Raw genomic sequence first — 22,583 nt, forward strand, 5'->3', positions numbered from 1 at the left:
CCCAAGCACTGTTCCCCGGGCGCTGAATTAGCTGTCCCCTGCTATGTCACGACGTCACATATGCAGAGGACACATTAAATGCAGAGGACACATTTCATTGTTGTGCTGTGGTGTGTCAACAATTACCACTGATCACTAAATTCAAATTCAATTAAAAAAGTGCAACTCCCGCATTTTATAAAAACCACTGCAAAATGTAATAATTTATTATAAAATGCAGGGAAATGTATTACATATTGTGTTCAAGCTGTTGAAAATGCAAATTAGGTAAACTGAACTAAATGTTGATAATTTTAGTAGATTAACTAGGAACAAACTGCCTAAAACACTGTACTTGGAACCCATACCAAATTATATTTTTGAGCCATATTGTCTCTTCTCCCACCATTCCCACATCAACAACAACAAATTTATTTTTGTATAGCCCATTATCACTACAATACATCGTCTAAAAGCGCTTTACAGCATCCGCACCCAAAGCCCCCAGTGAGTAAGCCATAGGCGACAGTGGCAAGGAAAAACTCCCAAGAAGGAAGAAACCTTGGGAGGGACCAAACTCAAAGGGGGAGCCCATCCTCCAGGGGGCAGCAGAGGAAGCCCTAACCCTAACCAGACCCAAAGGGGGAGCCCATCCTCCAGGGGCCAGCAGGGAGAATCAAGCCTAGGCTGCCCATTAGCACTGAGAAATGGACCTATTTTAAGGCCATAAGTGTTACAGATGCATACAATTTTATTTACTTATTTGTTGGTTTGTTTGTTTATTTATTTATTTGATTTTTATTTTTCTAGGAAAAGCAGTAAGGACAATTTAGTTTTTTCAACAACCTGGTGAGTGCCAGAAAGCACTTGTAAAACGAAAACGGAAAAGAGATATATACACGGGGCACCGTTTATAAAGGTAGCAAACATTTTTGTACTTGCCACTTTTTCAACATTTAGTGCAATTTTCTGACATTTAGCTAGAAGTAAATGGATCATCAGGTTTTTTTGCTGTTAGATTATGTTCAAAATTGTTTATCATATGTAAATATAAATGGTATGGCTATATATAAATATTAAATGTAAATGTTAAATATAAATGTTAAATATAAAAGTTAAATGTAAATGTTAAATGTAAAACTTAAATATTAAATATAAATGTTAAATATTAAATGTAAAACTTAATTATTATTTTTCTTCCCTCCACCACCCCCCTCTGCGGAGGACTGCTTTATTTCTATTTGTTTATTTATTTATTTATTTTTATTTATTTCCTCAAGAGAGTGAGAGAGAGGGGGAAAGAAGGACGAAAACGGAGAAGGGAAATAGAGGGAGGGAAAAGAGGAAAAAAACCCCAGATAATCTGCTTCAATACCTGCTGATGAGAGGTACGTCCCCCTTCCTGTTTTGATGCTAATATGCTTACATGCTTGTAGCTTGTTTGTACATTGCCTATTTTGACGCTAGTTTCATGTCTTCACGCTACTCATTAAGTGGGATCGGAGGAACTTTGTTTCTGGTCTCTACAACATTCTAAGGCTGAGATACGCCCACTTCCTGTTTTGATGCTAATATGCTTACATGCTTGTAGCTTTTTTTGTGCATTGCCTATTTTGACGCTAGTTTCATGTCTTCACTCTACTCATTTAGTGGGATCTCAGGAACTTTGTTTCTAATCTCTATGATATTCCTAGGCTGAGATAAACCCACTTCCTGTTTTGATGCTAACATGCTAACATGCTAAATTTTGAGATAACTGCAGATTCTGAATCTGGGAGGCGCGGTACGCCTAGATCCAACGTTTCAGCCTGATCTGAGCATGCCAAGGCATTTTACATGCTAACAGGCTAGGATGCTAACTTTTAAAATAGCTAAAATGCTTGTAGCTTTTTTGTACATTGCCTATTTTGACGCTAGTTTCATGACTTCACTCTACTCATTAAGTGGGATCGGAGGAACTTTGTTTCTGGTCTCTACAACATTCTAAGGCTGAGATACGCCCACTTCCTGTTTTGATGCTAATATGCTTACATGCTTGTAGCTTGTTTGTACATTGCCTATTTTCACGCTAGTTGCATCACTTGACTCCACTCATTAAGATGGATCTGAGGAACTTTGTTTCTAATCTCTAGGGCATTCCTAGGCTGGGATAAACCCACTTCCGGTTTTGATGCTAACATGCTAAGTTTTGAGATAACTGCAGATTCTGATTCTGGGAGGCGCGGTACGCCTAGATCCAACGTTTCAGCCTGATCTGAGCATGCCAAGGCATTTTACATGCTAACAGGCTAGGATGCTAACTTTTAAAATAGATAAAATGCTTGTAGCTTTTTTTGCACATTCCTTGTTTTGACGCTAGTTTCATGACTTGATTCTACTTATCAAGTGTGATCTGAGGAACTTTGTTGCTAATCTCTAGGACATTACTGGGCGGAGACACGCCCACTTCTGGTGTTGACACTAACATGCTAACATGCTTGTAGCTTTTTTGTACATTGTCTGTTTTGACGCTAGTTTCATGTCTTCACTCTACTCATTAAGTGGGATCGGAGGAACTTTGTTTCTGGTTTCTACAACATTCTAAGGCTGAGATACGCCCACTTCCTGTTTTGATGCTAATATGCTTGCATGCTTGTAGCTTTTTTTGCACATTGCCTATTTTGACGCTAGTTTCATGTCTTCACTCTACTCATTAAGTGGGATCTGAGGAACTTTGTTTCTAATTTCTAGGGAATTCCTAGGCTGAGATACGCCCACTTCCTGTTTTGATGCTAATATGCTAACATGCTTATAGCTCTTTTTGTACATTGCCTATTTTGATGCTAGTTGCATCACTTGACTCCACTCATTAAGACGGATCTGATGAACTTTGTTTCTAATCTCTAGGGAATTCCTAGGCTGAGATACGCCCACTTCCTGTTTTGATGTTAATATGCTAACATGCTTGTAGCTTTTTTTGTACATTGCCTATTTTGACGCTAGTTGCATCACTTGACTCCACTCATTAAGACGGATCTAAGGGACTTTGTTTCTAGTGTCTACGACATTCCTAGGCTGAGATACAACCACTTCCGGTTTTGATGCTAACATGCTAACATGCTAAGTTTTGAGATAACTGCAGATTCTGAATCTGGGAGGCGCGGTACGCCTAGATCCAACGTTTCAGCCTGATCTGAGCATGCCAAGGCATTTTACATGCTAATAGGCTAGGATGCTAACGTGTTATGTTTACTTATTAATATGCTAGTAGCTAATATGTTTGGTTAGGTTTAGGGGTTAGGATAAGGGCTAGGGTTAGGGTTTAGGGTTATGGGTAGAGGTTAGGGGTTTATGGTTAGGGGTTAGGTTTAGGGTTTGGGTTGGGTTAGGGTTTAGGGTTAGTGTTAGGGTTAGGGGTTAGGGTTTAGGGTTAGGTTGTTAGGGTTAGGGGGTTAGGGTTAGGGTTAGGGAAATATAATGATTGTTGCGTTTCAAGATTACCTAGTACATGTTAAATCAGTTTACATTGCATAGGCACTCTGAATCTGTTGTCTCAATTTTCATCCTTGCTGTTTAAATCAGTTAAATTTCTCACAATCCCATCTGTATCTTGAATGAATACAGTATGCTTTGTCTTTGACGCATATAATTTTTTTAATTGAGCAGTGGAATCCCATGAGGCAGGAATAATTAAGAAAAACTATGTTACATTTTTTTAAAGCTTTAGCATTAGGCAGAGCCCATTTGGTCTTGCTAATCAGTGTATTAGTACATTTTTCAACACAGGGGAAACTTAAATTCGCAAGCAGCTGTTCAACATGTAATCCATTGTTAATTGTGGCATTGAGATGATTACAACTAGATATAGCGGGGGAGGGGTGATTCGGTGGTCCATGGAATACATTGTTATCAACAGAATCTAGTTATGAATTTAGTTTTTGGTTGAATTTCTAAATTTGTTGTTTAAACCCAGAAATTCAGTGGTAAGTTATACTTTTAACAGCAAATTGCAAAGCTTGCTGTTTGATTCCTATGACTAGGGCTGTCGCAACCATGTTGCATTATAATAGCGATTATATGGAGCTTGTGCAATAATCACCAGGGCTTTAGATGATGGGTGAAACATTTGTCCGGATGCCGTCCTTTTGGTACTTTACGGACATTTACTTACGCGCCCAATTTGGTAAGCATATTACTAGTGTGCCTAAGATATTAACGAGAAGCGTATTGTGACATCCAAAAGCAAGTAGTTTGTATAAATTCAGAGTATCCTTATGCTTATTAAATTCAGTTACTGGAGCCACATGCTATTGTTCTAGAAAGTCATGGAAGCAATAAGCACTGGAGTGGCACTGAACGTCTTTTGTAAGAGGAGAGATTGTGGACAAACAAGGTAAAAAGATGGTGGTGTGGCGGTACTTTTTGCAGTTTAAAATCAGACACGTTTATTAAACATAAGAATATGGCAAATGTATACAGATCACTAACTTTTGGGCATCACAATATGCATCTCGTTAATATTTTAGGGACACCACTAATCTGCTTACCAAACTGCGGGTGTAAGTAAATGTCCGTATAGTACCAGAACGGTGGCGTCTGGGCAAACGTTTCACCTGTCATCTAATACCCTGGTGATGATTGCACATGCACCATATAATCACAATTACATCGGGACATGATCGTGGTGTGATCGTGACAGCCTTACCTATGATAGTGAAAATGTTTTAGCAACATATCGATTATTATCTATATAATATTATATATTATTATTATTATTATTATTATTATTATATCGATATATTATTTGTGTTCCGCACCCCCCCCCCCCCCACGTACTGAACAGATGTTATCAGCGATATTTCAAAATAGTGCTACTGTATTGCATAGTAATGTTACTTAAATATATAAAGTTATATAATGTCTGGATACTATGGCAATAATGCCTAACCTCGGCATAGCTGACTGTTCTGGTTCATGCGATGTGACACGTTCATGTGCACAACATGCAGTATCAATATTAATATTGCACATTGACAAAGTCCTAGTGCAATTGGCAGTCTGGAAATCTCACCATTTATTATTACAACTACACAGAACTTTGAAACTGCCACACTGACGGTCTGTACGTTTTTTTCTGGCCATAGATGATGAAGTTCCTGCAGACATGGTTGCTGAAGAATCTGGTCCTGGAGCTCAAAATAGTCCCTATCAACTACGAAGAAAGTCCCTGTTGTCCAAGCGGACTGCTTGCCCAGGAAAGAGCCCCATGGAGGTTGGTTGTTATCTGCCTTTGCTTCTGTTGACCTGCTGTTTTATTGTATTTGTATAGGTCAGCAGTGTACAGTTACTGTCCCCACTGATTCCCAGTTCTTCAGTTATGGTAGGATGTGATCATCTCCCTTCACCACTGCTTCTCTTTGCAGGGAGCCTCTACTTCAGCCACAGAAACCTTTGGGCCTCGAGCCAAGAGGCCCCGGATCTCAGGGAAATCTCTGGATCTGCCAGGTTAGTGCCGGCTAATGAGTGGTCCTTGGTTTCTGGGCTGGTGGTAAAATTGATTTAATAAAAATGTCTGGTCTGTTCCCCATCAGCTGCTCCAGCTGAGCAGTACCTCCAGGAGAAGCTGCCCGATGAGGTGGTCCTGAAGATCTTCTCCTACCTGTTGGAGCAGGACCTCTGTCAGGCAGCACGTGTGTGCAAGCGCTTCAGTGAACTGGCCAATGACCCCATCCTCTGGTGAGCCAGCCTCATGCCACCTTCCACCCCAGTCGTGGATTTTGAGGGCCATGGATAATTTGCTACATTAAATTGTCTTTGTTTCTTTAGCTGTTGTTAATGTATATATGTAGTGAATTGTATATAGAGAGCTTTTTGTGTGACCTTGAGTGGAGTTCATCTGATCCATATGTTCTGTCTCCATTTCATAGGAAGAGACTTTACATGGAGGTATTTGAGTACACACGCCCCATGATGCATCCTGAGCCTGGAAAGTTCTACCAGATCAATCCTGAGGAGTATGAGCAGTCAAACCCCTGGAAAGAGAGCTTTCAGCAGCTGGTGTGTGTCTCCTGTGTGCAAGCTCATGTACCTTTCCCTGTAGCAGTTTTACCTGATTAATTTGTCTGAGTACCCTCGGTGTCGTTACATATAATCTGTCCACCCAGGTGCTGCATTACCTTACACTCTGAGGGTGTTTCTTCTTAACTTGTTTGCAGTGCAAGGGAGCTCATGTGAAGCCTGGCTTTGCTGAGCATTTCTACAGCAACCCTGCCAGGTACAAAGGACGGGAGAACATGTTGGTAAGACTATATCTCCATCACAGAATCTTGTTTTCTTCATTATTTATTGAGCAAATCTCATGATTTTATTGAATTTTCCCATTTTATTGTCATGGTCTCTTAGACAAATCTTTTCTCAAAAGCCCTTATTTTGATAGATCCTGAATTGGTCTCTCTGGAAACACATAAGCGTTGATGAAAATTATAGTTAATCTGGTTATGGAAAGTAGTGCTACTCATTGGTATATGGGAAAATATGAACTTTCTACATTTTTAAAGGCTCTCTTCCTCTCCACACTCCATTATGCTGATGCTAATGTCCCTTCAGTACTACGACACCATCGAAGATGCTCTTGGTGGCGTACAGGAAGCTCATTTTGAGGGGCTTATATTTGTCCACTCTGGGATTTACAATGACGAGTGGATCTACATCGAGTCACCCATTACCATGATTGGCGCTGGTATGTTAACTTGTGGAGTTTCTGCTGAGTGGTTATGGTTGTGTGTTTGCTGGTATAGCTTGTTTTTCATGTATGATGAAAGATGAAACTGTATAAAGAACCATTTCAAATCTGCTCTTTGTAGGCTAGATTGTGTTATGCTCACGTAAAATATCTTTCCCCTCACTCTTTTTGTGACCCAAAGAATTTCTGCCCTTTTTATTACAAACCCTTTAGCACCTGGGAAGGTAGCGGATAAGGTGATTATTGAGAACACCCGGGACTCCACATTCGTATTCATGGAAGGATCTGAGGATGCCTATGTGGGCTACATGACTATTAGGGTGGGTGCCTGTTGTCCTGTTCAGACTCATTTCATCTTCCATCTTCTCTTTAGTACAGATATTATGTCCCTGTTTAGGATTTAGAACTTTATTTGTAGTATGCACCTTTAATTAAAAATAAATAAATAATACTGGAAGTTTGTTGGTCTGTATTTGTGTTTGTTTCCGATAGTTCAACCCTAATGACAAGTCTGCCCAACACCACAATGCCCACCACTGTTTAGAGATCACTGTAAACTGCAGCCCAATTATTGATTACTGTGTCATACGGAGCACATGTACAGGTATGGCAGTCTGTACATCCATCTGACTCATTTTTCTTTTTTTAAAAGTTAATTACAGATTTCCCATAAGCATAATAGTTCAGATGTTTCAGCTAATGTTCTCTGTTCTCTTTCAACAGTGGGTTCCGCAGTATGTGTAAGTGGTCAGGGCGCCTGTCCCACTATCAAGCACTGCAACATCAGCGACTGTGAGAACGTGGGACTTTACATCACAGACTATGCACAGGCATGACATACTTCGCCTCAAAGAGACACGGCGTGCACATTGTACTTGGTTGTCATATAGCACATGCTTTTAATCAAAGTCAATGCAGTTAAGGACCTTACTTAAGCGCCCAATGCTAAAATCACTCTGGTGACCCTTGGTTTTCAGCCGGTGACCTTCCAGTCACAGACACAAACACTTCCTGAGCTTCCACAGACTGAGCAACACACTTCCCCAGGGAGGGGAACATGCACAGAAATTTGGCTGTGCCAAATTACAACACGTACGATGAATCTCTCAAAACTTGGCAGTAACATTGCTGTAATGCTGTAATGCTTTGGGAGTAACATTGATGTAGTCTTTGATTCTATCATTTCCTGTCAATGCTGAGAATGCCAGTGGACATAAGTGACTGTTACTACATAAAAAGCAATAATACAGTAATAAAAGCTGTATAACATTTAGTTAATGAAGATGTTTTTATATTCTGGGTCTGAGTGGCTACTTGGGGTACGCAATAATGTTCTGGTGATTGGACTGTTCCCAAGCACAAGGCAGAAAGTATAGGAGTAAAGAGAACATGAGTACTGTGTTGTATGTGGTAGTGTAGCCAACCAAGTGTAATGCAGAAGTAACTTAACAATGGCAACATAGTAAAACGATGGGAGGCAGAAGGTGTACCACAAAAATTAAACCAGAAATGGAACCGCTAGTTTTGGTGATCACCTGTGATTAGTGCTTCAGAAATGTAATAATCTGAAAATTATTCCTTAAATCAGGAGTTCTGTATTTGGCTCTGTTGTTGTTTTGGCTATAAATGTTTGGTGAAGGTAAATAATTAGCATTTTATAAAAAGAAATTAGGATCATTTTGAAAAAGCAGATCTGCAAGGTGAATTTGTACAAGTGTATTTAAGGCTTTATAGGTGATAAATAGTATATTACATTGCACTTTGGATTCAGGTGTCAGGCAAAGCGTGTGCCCACCTTGAGCTATCCCTTATAATAGTATCCCCACATCTTTGAGTCATCTAAGGTAACAATGAATAAGTAACTTTCTTTCTTTGTCTTTCTTTCTTTCAATTTCTTTTCCAACTGAATCTGCCTTATAAAAATAAGCCACCATTGGCTAATAATGATTGGAGAACAGTTACACAGTGCATCTTTATGCCCTGCAGGAAATTAGTGCTATGAAGTTGCATGTCTCTGTTCCTAATCAGTGTTCCCCCCCCCCCACCACATCTGTTTCCAGGGTGTATATGAGGACAATGAGATCTCCAACAATGCTCTGGCAGGCATCTGGGTGAAAAACCATGGCAACCCCATCATCCGACGAAACCACATTCATCATGGAAGGGATGTTGGAGTGTTCACCTTCGACCATGGCATGGTAAATGCACTGGCTTCGTTGCATTTGTTTTCTGTCACATTGTGGTTACAGGATTTTTAACATTAGACAGAACAACATTCTTGAGTATACCAGGATTAGAATTGTGGATGCCTGCTGTGGGGAATGCTGGTATCTTCTACAATTAACTTCTTAATAGCTTTTGAATAAGTAAATTTTCTTGAGAGAGTTTGGTGGCTAAGCAGGTGTCTGTTGCCACAGCTTCAGAGCTGGGGGTTTGAATCTCACCCCCATTCTTGTTGGAGTTTGCATGTTATGCACAATTCTTTGGGGTGCTCCTGTTTCATCCCATAATCTTAGGGTACTTTTTGTGATTGCTAAACATCATGCTTTCAAAACCAAGGGTCTCTATCTAGTGTATACAGTCAAGCTGCTTGATGTGGGAAAATAACATGAGCTATGCCTGTTTAGATAAATCTCTCTAAACCTAAAAGTCAGGTGTTTATACTTTTACCTGGTTCATAGGATTTTTGCTTGACACTGTTGTACATTTTGGTGTGTGCTGTGTGTTCTCTGCAGGGCTACTTCGAGAGCTGCAACATCCACCGGAATCGTATCGCTGGCTTTGAGGTGAAGGCTTACGCAAACCCCACAGTGGTGCGCTGTGAGATCCACCATGGACAGACAGGGGGCATCTATGTGCATGAAAAGGGTCGTGGCCAGTTCATCGACAATAAGATCTATGCGAATAACTTTGCTGGAGTCTGGATCACATCTAACAGTGACCCCACTATCAGGTTAGCATCTTTATTTATACATCCGTTTATTGGGATTCCTCTATCCAGTCTTTTCTTCATTTTATCGCATGAATGGTACTACTATCCTAACTGTTTTGAACTGATTTGGTTGTTTTGTCTGGACTACTCCAATGGAAGCCTGGTACCATAAACATGAAAACACCTACAATACACTTTGGTATTGATATATGTGTCTCATGCAGTTGTTCTCTGTCTTGTGCATTCAGGGGAAATGCCATCTACAATGGCAACCAAGGTGGTGTTTACATATTTGGAGATGGGCGGGGCCTCATCGAAGGGAACGACATCCACGGCAACGCCTTGGCAGGGATCCAGATCCGGACCAACAGCTGCCCTATCGTTCGACAGAACAAAATCCATGATGGGCAGCATGGAGGCATCTATGTAGTATGGAAATTTCCTCATTCCCATGTGTATCCTTAGTCACACATGCAACTCTTAGGGCTGCTTTGTACTTCATGCTCCCCCCTGGGACAGTCACCATCGTGAAATTTTAGTTAATTGTCATAAAAATAATTGCGATTAATGATTTGTTTTTTCTGTTTATTTTATAACACTATCAGCCTAGAGTTAGCCTAATAATAGTTGAATATTGCATATACACCTTGCAAAGAAATAAAAAATGCATTTGCCTTTTAAGCTTTAAACAAAAATTGTAGAGACCTGATGTAACATTAACAAATAAGTTAAATAAGAAAGGAAAAAATTTTTTTAATGTTAAATGCCTGGCAATAGACAGTTGCTATTATCTCTTCCTGATCCCAAACCACCTGCCCAATTTTACTTCACACGTCTGCCCTGCCCTATTTGTTCATCCTGCCATTTTATGGCAAATCATCCATCCATCCATCCATTTTCCAAACTGCTTATCCTACTGGGTCGCGGGGGTCCAGAGCCTATCCCAGAAGCAATGGGCATGAGGCAGGGAACAACCCAGGATGGGGGGCCAGCCCATCACAGGGCACACTCACACACCATTCACTCACACATACACACCTACGGGCAATTTGGCAACTTCAATTAGCCTCAGCATGTTTTTGGACTGTGAGGGGGAAACCGGAGTACCCTGAGGAAACCCCACGACGACATGGAGAGAACATGCAAACTCCACATACATGTAACCCTGGCGGAGACTTGAACCCGGGTCCCAGAGGTGTGAGGCAAAAGTACTAACCACTGCACCACCATGCCGCCCCCATGGCAAATCGTATCGTTTACATTTACAGCAAACTTAGCTGAATTACTTATTGGAATTAAGGTAGTCTGGGGTAAATGTAAGTGAATGAGAATAAAATAAATTTAAACTATGCAGTACCTTATATCAGACAAGTTATCTGGTTAAGCAAGAAAGCCGGCTTTGTGAAACATGCTACAGACTATCGGCGCTAATGATTCCGTTGACTTAACCAAACCAAAAAAAAAAAAAAAAATCCATTTTATTTAAGTGTTCACTCCGGTTGTCTATTTCCAGTTTTTTTTGGTCAGTACTATTATCTAAATATCCAATATCTGAAAAGTTAGTTCATATTTTCATCAATTGAAATTTCTGCTATCCAGTGACACAGAATTTTGGTATACAGATAGCTTTAGTTCACTCTAAACTGAAATATGAAGTTTGGTGTATTTTGTGTTAGTTTCAGCCATATTTATATCCACGGATGCACATAACTGATACACGAGTATGCATTCTTTAAATGCGCATTCATTAAATGCATTCATGCTCTCATGACAAGAAATGACTGCATGTGCACTGTGAGTTAACCTTTATACTTCTAAAGAAGCACAGATTAGCCACATAAAGGTTAAAATGCATGGTAATTTCTTGTCTTTACAACACAAATGCACATAAAATATATACGCATTTGCACTGCTGCAACACGAAATTTCCATGTTTATCGCTTTACAGTGAATGCTAACTTGCATACCAGTTATGTGCACCTGCTTATATCACTCCAAAGCAGTGGGATCATAAATGAATAGAAAAATAATACACATTTCTTTAGTTATTTGTCCTGTAGCCATAATATGCTGACTCTGCTGCAGCATAATAGTGGCAGCCGTCAGGGATATAAACAGTCATCCCTCCATAATGAGACGCATAAACACGTACTCAGACACATGTGAAAGTGCTATGCAGAACTTGTATTAAACAGACAGAGAACACAAAGAATCCAAAATTGGAATATCTGCCTGATATTCTGGGCTGGTGAAGATCACTCACGAGCAAGCAGCCCATAAAATGAACCTGAAGTGGTGAAAAGAAACTCTAACGGGATCAGGCTGGGTCATGAAAATGTTGTGAAACTAAGTGTACAAATGGGGCACCGCATTTGCTGAGAAGCCTAATGCTGCACATGCGCACATGTGCGAGGTACTAATAGGGCAGGTGGTATGGATTGGTTCAGAAACACAATGAGATGATGTCATTAAACAAAAGCCAGCCAAGCATTACCTGGTAGAAAACAACATGGAAATAGTGATAGGTGAATGAGACAGAACAGTCATATTTCTATTTTTATATGAGTGGAGACGATTCTACTGATTATTTGAGCTGACCACAATTATATTTTGCATAATGTCAATTAGATGATTATGTAATAATTGTGACAGGCCGACTCGCAACCCTTATGCCTATGTGTGTTGTCACTACGTCAGTGGTGCAGCTGCACATACTTGAATGCGTAGTTCACGGTTGTGGCATGAATGTTGTACACTCACTGCGTCCACAGCGAGTTGCTGACTCCGTAATACTGCTGCAGCATTCTCCATAGAAAGCAGAAGAAACTTAAACTGCCAGTACATTTTGAAGCTGCTGTTCAGCTCACACAGTAGTGCTTGGAATACTTTTTTTTCCTTTTGCCTCCGAAAATATTGCATTTTTAATATCTTCTGGCCACTCAAAAAAAATAGATAGATCAGTTGCTACTTTAATACTAACTGTACCATATATAAACAGTTCAGTAACATAAGTTGACCATACTGCCCCCAAGATTTTTGGTGGTACTGCGTTTCACATACGCATATTAATTTCTACGTGTAGCTGCACAAACAACATGTGGAATTAACACATGGTGCCATGATGTGCAAGTGAATGCTGTGTGAGCTCTGAGTGTGAACGCTCTCTGAATGAGTATGTAAATACAGTGATGTCAGGGAGGGACCTCTTGTTTCTGTTTAACGCAGCTAAAAATAAATGATTGTTCGAGTGAGAACCCTGCCAGTTAGAAGAGGAGATTCTGACTGTACCATGTGGTGTGGCTTCTACCTTGCAGCACGAAAAGGGTCAGGGTGTAATCGAGGAGAATGAAGTGTACAGTAACACCCTGGCGGGTGTGTGGGTGACCACCGGAAGCACACCGGTTCTGCGGCGGAACCGGATACACAGCGGAAAGCAGGTAATGGCTGAAAGTGCTCATTCTGGCTCAGGGTTAGCAGTTCAGTTGGATGTAAGTGGGTGGGACCTGCTACTTTTTTATTAATCTCTTGTTTATGTTGCATTGTTTTATTTACTAAATTATAAATTATTGTAACATTCATTTTATCCCAGCTCTCCATTGGCAGGAGAGCATCTTATTGTATATTTTATATTTTACAGGTTGGAGTATATTTTTATGACAATGGGCATGGTGTTCTAGAAGACAATGACATCTACAATCACATGTACTCTGGTGTTCAGATCAGGTCAGCTTCCTATGCCACTGGAGGTTTTTATATAATTTGTGTGTGCGTGTGTGTGTGCGCTTCATAAAAATCTTTTTAGACAGTTTACATCTTATGCATCAGTGTGTCAATAGGAACGAGTATATTTTAGATTAAAAAAAATATTAAGGTCTTTGTAGACAGCCCAGTTCACAACCATACAAATAAAAAAAGCTAATAATCAATGACATAATGTGTAGTTTGAACCAAACTGGTTGGGTTGTACCATGGCAGGAGTTGTCTAACCTTCAGATTTTACACCATGACAAAAGTAAAAGTAGGTGAGGGAAGGCCATGCTAAAAAGGAGAGGTAGCAGTTCCTTCGAGTCTTATACCTTGGCAAGAGCAAACAGCAACAACACACAAGGTGGACATCCTGAATCAGCAGAAGTCTCACACTAGACAAGCTGTTCTGCATAAGCACAAACAGTCATGGCTGTTAGCAGAAAGGCAGGGGCCAGCTGCGGAAGCCGAGTGCAGCAGGCCAAATGAAGCTTACTGCCCTTTGACATTAGAAGATGTCAAGCACTGCTCTCAGCTCAGATCTGGGCCTCGCTCATGAGTTGTGACCAAAATACCATGTCTCCTACGTGGGAAAAGCTGAATGACTCTCTTATTCACAAAAGCACAAGTACTGGGGTGTAGAAAATGGCAACAGGTGCTCTGAACTGATTTCAGAATTTGAGTTTTGTTGTAACAGTGCCTGCCACAGGACGAGAAAGGGCTGCATGGATGCGTGTCTGTCAGCAGCAGTGAAGCACAGTGATGGTGGTTTCATGCATATTTGTGCCAGAATCGTTGCAAATGGATTTGGTGGTTTGATCAAAATGAATGGTTCCTTCACTACTGAGAAGTATATAGGCATTTTCTCATCCATTATGCAGGACTATCGGGAAGGAGTTTTTCTGATCTCAGATTAATTCTGAAGCATGACACTGAGCCCCAATACATAGCTAAAGTTACAATGAACTGTCATCAACAAAAAGAACAATGAATACTGCATCTATCCATCCATCCATCTGCCAGTTACAATTACATGCAGAAGCTGAAGCAAGTTTGCAGAAGAGCTGGACAGTTCTCCGAAATGCTTACAACATCCTGCCAACCGAACACCTTAGACTGCAGTGTCCATAAGAGAATTGATGCTGTTTTAGAGGCAAAGGGTGGTCACACCAAATATTGTTTTGATTTTTTTCTTGTTTTTTAATTTGCTGCATTTCCTAGTGCATTTATTCATTAAAGTATTCATTGTTATTTTTTAAAAACATCTTTGTTTCACAACCTGACACTGCAGTATTTGTAGCATTGTCCAGAAATTACAAAGGAATCACTGCTGCCTGTTTTTCTCCTGCAGAACTGGTAGCAACCCCAAGATTCGGCGGAATAAGATCTGGGGGGGGCAGAATGGTGGCATTCTGGTATACAACTCTGGTAAGGAGCTGGAATTCAGGTTCTCGACAGTACCGTTACACGGTCTTCTGGCTCAGTGTCCATTGGGTCACTGTGATACCTTCTGGAAATGTTATAAACTGTTCCCTATTAATTGGTAGTTGTTTACAAACTTTCAGTGCAAAAGCTGCAGTTCAGAGACCTCAGCATAATTTCTCATTTGCTTCAGAAGGATGGCTAGCTGTATGGCTGGCTTCAGTTTGCCCTCTGTCACTGCCTATTCTGTCCTCAGGGTTGGGTTTCATTGAGGACAATGAGATCTTTGACAATGCTATGGCTGGTGTGTGGATAAAGACAGACAGCAACCCTACACTTCGCAGGAACAAGATCCATGATGGTAGAGATGGTGGAATATGCATATTCAATGGTGGTCGAGGTATGCATAATGTTGTTTACATCCATAATAAAAGGCCATCAGTTTTATCACATTATGGGAGATATTTCTCTGTCGCATCAGTTTAGTCTATTTCTGTAAACATAAAGTCAGTTTCCCTGCCTGTGATGGACATTATAAAGGCATGAATGGTCTGGGGTTTTCTCCACCCTACAGCCTTTCAGATCATCTGTTTTAGCAATCAATCTTAAGCTGTAAGTCAGCCCTGTTTTATGAGTAGAACGACTGCCACACCTTACCTGTGCAGGTTTGCTGGAGGAGAACGACATCTTCCGCAATGCCCAAGCTGGTGTCCTCATCAGCACCAACAGTCATCCTGTGCTCAGGAAAAACAGGATATTTGATGGCTTTGCTGCAGGTGGGGGTCGACCTTGTAATGTCATTGTACCTGCCTGTTTAGTCTAGCTGTGCTCCTCTCCAACCTTTCATTAGTACATTTTTTGTACAGTGGCTTGCAGAAGTATTTAAGCCCCTTGAATCATAATTTTCTGCCTGACAAAGGATTTGTACACATATTTATCCATTCAGTATTTTTGTGTGAACTCACACAATGTCATAACAATCCATTTATAAATGTCAAACTAAACCATTTTCTGTATATATTTAATTGAAGAAAAACTCACAGTTTAGTGTTTAGCATAAGTATTTAATCTCTACACATTAATTTTTGTTGAGAACCGTTTTCAGCCTTAATTTTTTTTGAAGTACGTACTGCTTTTGCGCATCATGCAGGAGTGATTCTCCTCCGTTCTTCTTGGCAGAATGAATAGAGATGCTCTAGGTTGGGGGGACAGCAACTCTGGACAGCAGCTTTCAAACAGTGCCACACATTCTCAATAGGGTTAAGATCAGGGCCTTGACTCCATTCCAGAACATCCACCTTCCTCTTTTTGAGCCGTGTCGCTTTGGCCTTATGCTTAGGGTCAATTTCATGTTGAAAGATGAATCTTCTCCTGAGCCATTAGTTCATAGCAGACTGAAAAAAGTTCTGCAACACTGTGTGGTATTTGTGCCCATTCATTGTCCCTTCAACTATGAGAAGATTCCCAGTCCCAGCACATAAGCATCATCCCCATAGCATGAGGCTGCCACCACCATATTTCACCATAAGTACGGTGATTCTTCAGGCATGGTCAGTGCTACTTTCGCACCATACATACCTTTTAGAAGTCTGGCAAAAAGTTCTGTTTTGGTGTCATCTGACCTTAAAACAGTCTCTCACATCTTAACTGGGTCTTTCTCATGCTTTGAGGCAAAAGCCATATGTATTATGTAGATCTTCATAAGGAATGGCTTCTTGCTACCCTCCTGTAGAGGCCTGTTTTATGAAGAGCTCTTGAAATTGTGGACCCATGCACCTTCACTCCAGTTTCAGCCAAAGAGCATTACAGACTTCTGAGAGTGGGTGGATTTTTAGTTGCTTTCTCTCACCAGTCGACATCTTGCTGTTCTAGTAATGGTCTGGGAGCTGTGATGAACCTTCTACTTTCTGATGATGTATCTAACAATGCTTATCGGGACATTCAGTCTCGTCGGTATTTTTATGTAGCCATTTCCTGCCTTCTGCATTGCAGTGACTTCAGTCACATCAGGAGAATGCTCATTTGTCTTAATTTTTGCAGTGATTGTCCAAGAAAGACAATTACCCTTCCAAAGGGCCTTTTTCGTATTTGGGGGGAAACATCAAGACTAAGTAGTACTTAATCATATTTAACTTTCATTTTGGTGTCAGTTATAATTAATTTGTCATTTGTGTAAACCTGCAATTTCCAAAGCATAGGGGTTGAATACTTAGGCAAACAGCATTTATAATGATTTTCTTGTTTTTTTAATGATATTAAAACAACTGACCTATTTGGGCCTTGAAAAATATACTGGAGCAAAAGAGTACTCAACAGTACTCAAAAGTGTTTTTGAGAAAATTGTGTATATAAATTTTATACTTCAGACAATTGTCATGACTTTCAAGGGGGTTGAACACTTTTGCAAGCCACTGTATAAGATTTTAGACTTTGCTGTTTCTTTATTGTAGGGATTGAGATCACCAATCATGCCACTGCAACTCTGGAAGGAAATCAAATTTTCAACAACCGCTTTGGAGGCTTGTTCCTCGCCTCTGGTGTCAATGTGACAATGAAAGGTAACTGAATACTCTGCTCTGTTCCTCTCCTTTCTCTGTTCTGTGCCCATAGGTTTATGGCTTTTGAAAGACCAGACCTGATTTTAATTATAATACATTTTATATTTAGGTGCCTTTCAAGACACTCAAGGACCTTATATACACATTACTGAACAGTCACATAATAAATATATATATATATATATATATAATAAAAATAGTTGCAATAAAACCAATGTTAATACAACATTGAAATACTATACAGAACAGGCATGTGCTTTAAGGTGAGATTTAAAGGTAGGAAGAAAATCAACGTTCCAAAAGTTTTGGTAGAGAGTTTGAGATGAGGGGTTGGGGTTAGGGTTAGGGTTAGGCTGGTTAGCTAGACTGAAAGAATAGAGATATGTAGATGATCAGAGATATACAGAGGTGCCAGATTATCGATTGTCTTGAAAGTGATTTTAAAATTTTGCTTCTCAGTGTGATATTTAACAGGGAGCCAGTGAAGATGCTAAATGACAGGAGTGATGTTTTCTATAGAAGGGGTTCTGGTAATGATACAAGCGTTAGCTGCATTCTGAACCAGTTGAAATTTGTGGAGGAGGTAGTGAGGAAGACCAGAGAGGATAGAATTACAATAATCAATATCAGTTATAACTAGAGCAGGTACAAGAATAGCAGTGTTGTCAGCTTTAAGATTTTATAAAAAATGTTATTAAATTTTAAGGTGTCAAGAACATGTCCTGGGTATGATGTTAAACTGCATCCAGCCCTGAAAGCAATCCTTCTACTTGCAAGGAAAAATATTTGGGGGGTTGGTGGCGGGATTTGCACTCCAGCCACCATAAAACAACTCGCAACTGCTCGATATAAACAGGCACGATACCCGTCTGCTCTCCACAGGAGTAGCTTTGCTGCAGCTACCCAAAGGAAAGCTGCATGCACCATGAAGGGGATGGGAGAGGCCTTCAGGAGCCTCATACCCAGATGAGTTGAAACCGTCAGAGAGCTAAAAGTGTCAGGCCTGTTGGGGATTGGGGCTGGTGTGGTGCTGAGGCGTTGCCTGCTGCATGGCGGCCCTTGGGTCCCAGTTTGATGTGGCCCATCTGGGTGGGCACATGGAACATCTTGTCTCTCTCTGTCATCTTTCTTTGCTGTCGGGGAAGCTTCGTAAACTCCGCATTTTGGTAGCAACAGTCCCGCAGACTGGGGAGTGGCTGTAGGTGGGTATACCTACTTTTGGTCTGGTCAGACTGATGGCTGCCATACTCGGGGAGTAGCCATTGCTGTAGCAGATCGGCTCCTCCTGATGGTGTCTGATGTCACTCCTTTCAATGAGTGTATTATGAGACTCCGGCTAAGGCACTCCTTGGGTGTCTTGTCTGTTGTTTCAGTATATGCTCTGATCACATTAAGTGATGTCTCATTGAGGGAGACATTTTACTCACAACTTCACTTAGTGGTTGAAGAGTGCCCACGAGGTGACACTCTGGTTATGGGTAACATCTTCAAAGTGACCACTGGCACTGACAGGGCTGGCTCTCAGGACTGTTTCAGTCCCCATGGGTCTGGAGACCAGGGTGAGAGTGGCTCCATGTTCCTTGACTTTGCGAAAGGTCGGGGCTGCCCGTCGCTGGATCCTGGTTCTATTGCCCTGAGCCGCATCATTGGACTTGGTACTCCAATGCTGGTGGTGCAGCGAAGGAGATCGATCACATCCACGCTGGCAGACATTGGAAGCTCCTTCAGAACTGCAGGGTCTACAGAAATGCCTAGTTTGTGAATTCTGACCACAGACTTGTTGCTACTCTGAAGATTCAGCTTAAATCCACTACACTACCACCTACTAGGAGAGTAGGTGTGAGGCTGGACAGTTTTTTCAAGTGATTTTAGAGATGAAAGGTAAATTTGAGATTGGAAGAAAATTTATGTTGTAAGAGTCCAGGTTTCTTTCTTTCTATGATGGCTGTTTCGAGAGATAAAGGAATGAGACCAGCAATAGGGAAGGAATGCATGATGTTAGTTACCAGAGAGGAAAGAGAGGGCAAACAGGATTTAACCATATAAGTAGGAAATGAGTCCAACTGACAGGTAGAGGGCATTGATTTTCTAAAAAAATACCAGATATTTCCTCCAGATGGGAGTTTAAATCTAGAAAGAAAAGAAGAGGAGGGACTATAAGATGTTCCATGTACAGTTTCATACAGAGGTCATCTGCTGGTGGATATTTCCAACATTAGCATTTTGAGTTTCTAGTTGTTTTGACTGTGCATTTTCCTCCACAGATAACAAGATAATGAACAACCAAGATGCCATTGAAAAAGCTGTCTCTAGGGGGCAGTGCCTGTATAAGATTTCCAGTTACACCAGCTACCCGATGCACGATTTTTATAGGTAAATGCCCCCAACCCCCAACAGCATACATTTTTATCTGATGAGCATATCAACCAATCAAAACCTCCATTTCATCTCTTGTAGGTGTCACACATGCAACACCACGGACCGTAATGCCATCTGCCTGAACTGCATCAAGAAGTGCCATCAAGGACATGATGTTGAGTTCATTCGGCACGACAGGTTAGTGCAGCTGCACTAAATAGAATTATACAAACAACAGACTTGTACGCAACTGTTAATTACACAAGGAAACAAGTATTTAGGCTATATCACGATAGAATACTCAAACTGATGATATGTTCATAATCATGAAAATGACATTTTGTCAGTTTGTATTGCTCATGCCTAGTAGTTCTTTGTAATAAACAGTCAATAGGTTACATTTGAACTGTGCAAGAATTTAACTGCATTGTGACTTTTAATAGTTCCATTCAGGGATATTAATAACTTTCTCTTCACTATAGGTTTTTCTGTGACTGTGGAGCAGGGACATTGTCAAACCCATGCACACTTGCTGGAGAGCCCACACATGACACAGACACTCTGTATGACTCTGCCCCTCCTATAGAGTCCAATACATTGCAGCACAACTGAGCTTGACCTCAGCTGTTACCTTTTAAAGGGCCGTGGACTAAACGCACCAAATGGATGCTTTGATCAGTCTGGACCTAAAAAGACTCCATGTTTAATGTATGATGATGGAGAAAGATATGCACACTAGAAATAAAATCTTTAAAAACATACTAAAAAACTGAAAAGCAAAAGCTGACCCAGCTTCTAATGGAGAAGTTTATATATTTAAAGAAAACCTTTAAAAGGCTTTCCTGTGTCTGTGGATGTAAAACTTTTTTTTTCTGTTAATGCAAACGTTTTGAAGAAAAGAAGAAATGAACGTCGAAGAGAAGCAATATGTTGACTCAGGATTATGGAGAGTAAGGGGGCGTGACTTCAGCTGTACTGCCTCTGTGCAACATCTGAGATGCTGCTGTAGGAGGAGCTTAGCTGCAGTCTGGTACCCAGAAACACAAGGAGCCATAGTCCCTCTCACTGAAGAGGGATGTCATCCTGTTCAGTAGGCTGGGCGCTGCCCATACAGCCACCTTGGCAACTGTTTCTAGACAGCAGTGGTGCTGGTAAATGTTTGGTGAAGGAACAAAAGGTGATCTAGCACTTCAGCTTTTTTTAATGCCATTCTGATTGACACATGATTTTAATGCTTTCCCACATAGTTTTGTATTTTCAAGCAGAAATCTTACTGTACTTGAATGTCTTATTATTATTATTATTATTATTATTATTATTATTTTGATAACACTCCCTTTGCTTACTGTATACCTTGTCAAGCCCCGGTATCTAAGTTCTTTCTGTGAAAGAGAAATCAATGGATTACACAGATTTGATTTAGGAACACTAAATTTACTCCAGCAATGTTAATATATTAAAAGTAATGTTTTTTTTTTCCTTTTCTTTAATTGCAAAAGCAAAAGAAATGTTTTGAGTAGTGTGCATTCTTGAGCTGTGTTACCTTTTGCTAAGGTATAAACAATTTTGTTGATACACTTAAATGTGGTTAAGGCTGCTTGAAATGACTGTTGGGGTAACCCTGTTAAGTCTCCCATTGGTGCTCAGGCACACTAGGGACTTAGGGCTTGTAATGCACAAAAAGTCACGTCAGGTGGTTAAAACGTTTCACATGGGTAATGGTGGGTGAAGTGTGCTAAATGTTAATCTCTGTGGATATCTGGCCATTTCTGGAAGTTTTAGTTGAAATGATCTACAGGAATACATGTCTCAAAACATTTATTTTAACCCCTGGGGCTCAAGCAAGGCACAGCAAATGAGTACTTTCTGGCAAAGCATCACGAGAGAGTGTTTATAGTGATGTCTCGTGTGAGTGGCACTCGCGTGTGACTGTGACTTTTCCCCCTTTTTCCTCGATAAGAAACGAGACATTGCTGGAGATGAACCCTATAGCTCCCCGCTGTATTAAAGCTGATGTGCTTGTCTATACAGCACTCAACTGTTTCATTGCTTATTTTTTTCTTTTTTTGAGGGATTTTATTTGTTTTTCATTGTGTATTGGTGACTGTGGGTTCTCATACAGCTTGGATTGTATGCATGTACCATACCATCTCAATTTAATATATTGTGAAGTATTCAACAACCATTATGTAGATGCTAGTATGAATTAAAAGGGTATAATTTCCTACAAAAAAAGGAAACTTGTCATTTTTGTTAAATTTAGATCATGAATCCAATTGCTCTAGTAAATGTGTTTTGCTTCTCAGGGATACAGAATGTTGAAAAACTGTCACGTCAAAATTTCAATTTTTCAGCAACCTAAGTGTCCCCATATGCAAACTTAGCGAAACGGGCACCCAAATCACAAAAATGCATGTTTTGCATTGTGGAGATGCAAAATGTTGAAAAGCTTCATACTTAGCAATGTATCAAAAAATTGACTTCCTGGCAGCCCAAGCACCAGGTTGGGGAGCATTCCCTGATGCAGCATGTTGCCGCACCTACCACACGGTGACACTAAGTCAAATCAGCAGTACCCAAGGATTCTCCAAAGAGAGACAGTACCAGAGTCCAAACTTCATCTCCGCTTAACTGGATAGCATCCATGTCTCGCAGCCATACAGCAAGGCAGGGAGACTTGAACCTTCCTCTTTCAGATATCAGGAATACCACACACCCCGTTCCAGCAACCTCATGAGCTCCTGTGCTCTTCCAAACGGTCTGCTGACTTCATAGGTAGTCACCAGAGGCATAAACACTGCTGCTGAGATAAATTAATCTCTCTACAAGGTTAACCTTCTCCCTATAGACAGTCACACTACAGAAGGCT

General features: G+C 40.6%; 1 protein-coding gene across 1 annotated transcript; it reads left to right on the forward strand.

Moving 5' to 3' along the window:
* Positions 1-1,345: 1,345 nt before the first annotated feature.
* LOC125704383 (F-box only protein 11-like) lies at positions 1,346-21,027 on the forward strand. The gene is made up of 22 exons (XM_048969823.1): positions 1,346-1,367; positions 5,103-5,230; positions 5,382-5,463; positions 5,550-5,694; positions 5,886-6,015; positions 6,174-6,257; positions 6,565-6,697; positions 6,914-7,020; positions 7,193-7,304; positions 7,424-7,530; positions 8,761-8,898; positions 9,436-9,653; positions 9,881-10,061; positions 12,947-13,069; positions 13,270-13,355; positions 14,728-14,804; positions 15,055-15,198; positions 15,464-15,574; positions 17,249-17,356; positions 19,621-19,729; positions 19,814-19,912; positions 20,197-21,027. Exons 1-22 carry the CDS (start codon positions 1,361-1,363, stop codon positions 20,324-20,326), a joined length of 2,559 nt encoding a protein of 852 aa, XP_048825780.1. The 5' UTR covers positions 1,346-1,360; the 3' UTR covers positions 20,327-21,027.
* Positions 21,028-22,583: the final 1,556 nt, after the last annotated feature.

This window comes from Brienomyrus brachyistius, chromosome 12 (assembly GCF_023856365.1).
Source record: "Brienomyrus brachyistius isolate T26 chromosome 12, BBRACH_0.4, whole genome shotgun sequence".
In the NCBI taxonomy this organism is placed as follows: domain Eukaryota; kingdom Metazoa; phylum Chordata; class Actinopteri; order Osteoglossiformes; family Mormyridae; genus Brienomyrus; species Brienomyrus brachyistius.

Bases quoted from the DNA above. Each gene is read 5' to 3' on its own strand.
- LOC125704383 (XM_048969823.1), top strand. The intron at 6,698-6,913 runs GTATGTTAACTT...CAAACCCTTTAG, and splicing joins CATTACCATGATTGGCGCTG to CACCTGGGAAGGTAGCGGAT. The intron at 7,021-7,192 runs GTGGGTGCCTGT...TGTTTCCGATAG, and splicing joins TGGGCTACATGACTATTAGG to TTCAACCCTAATGACAAGTC.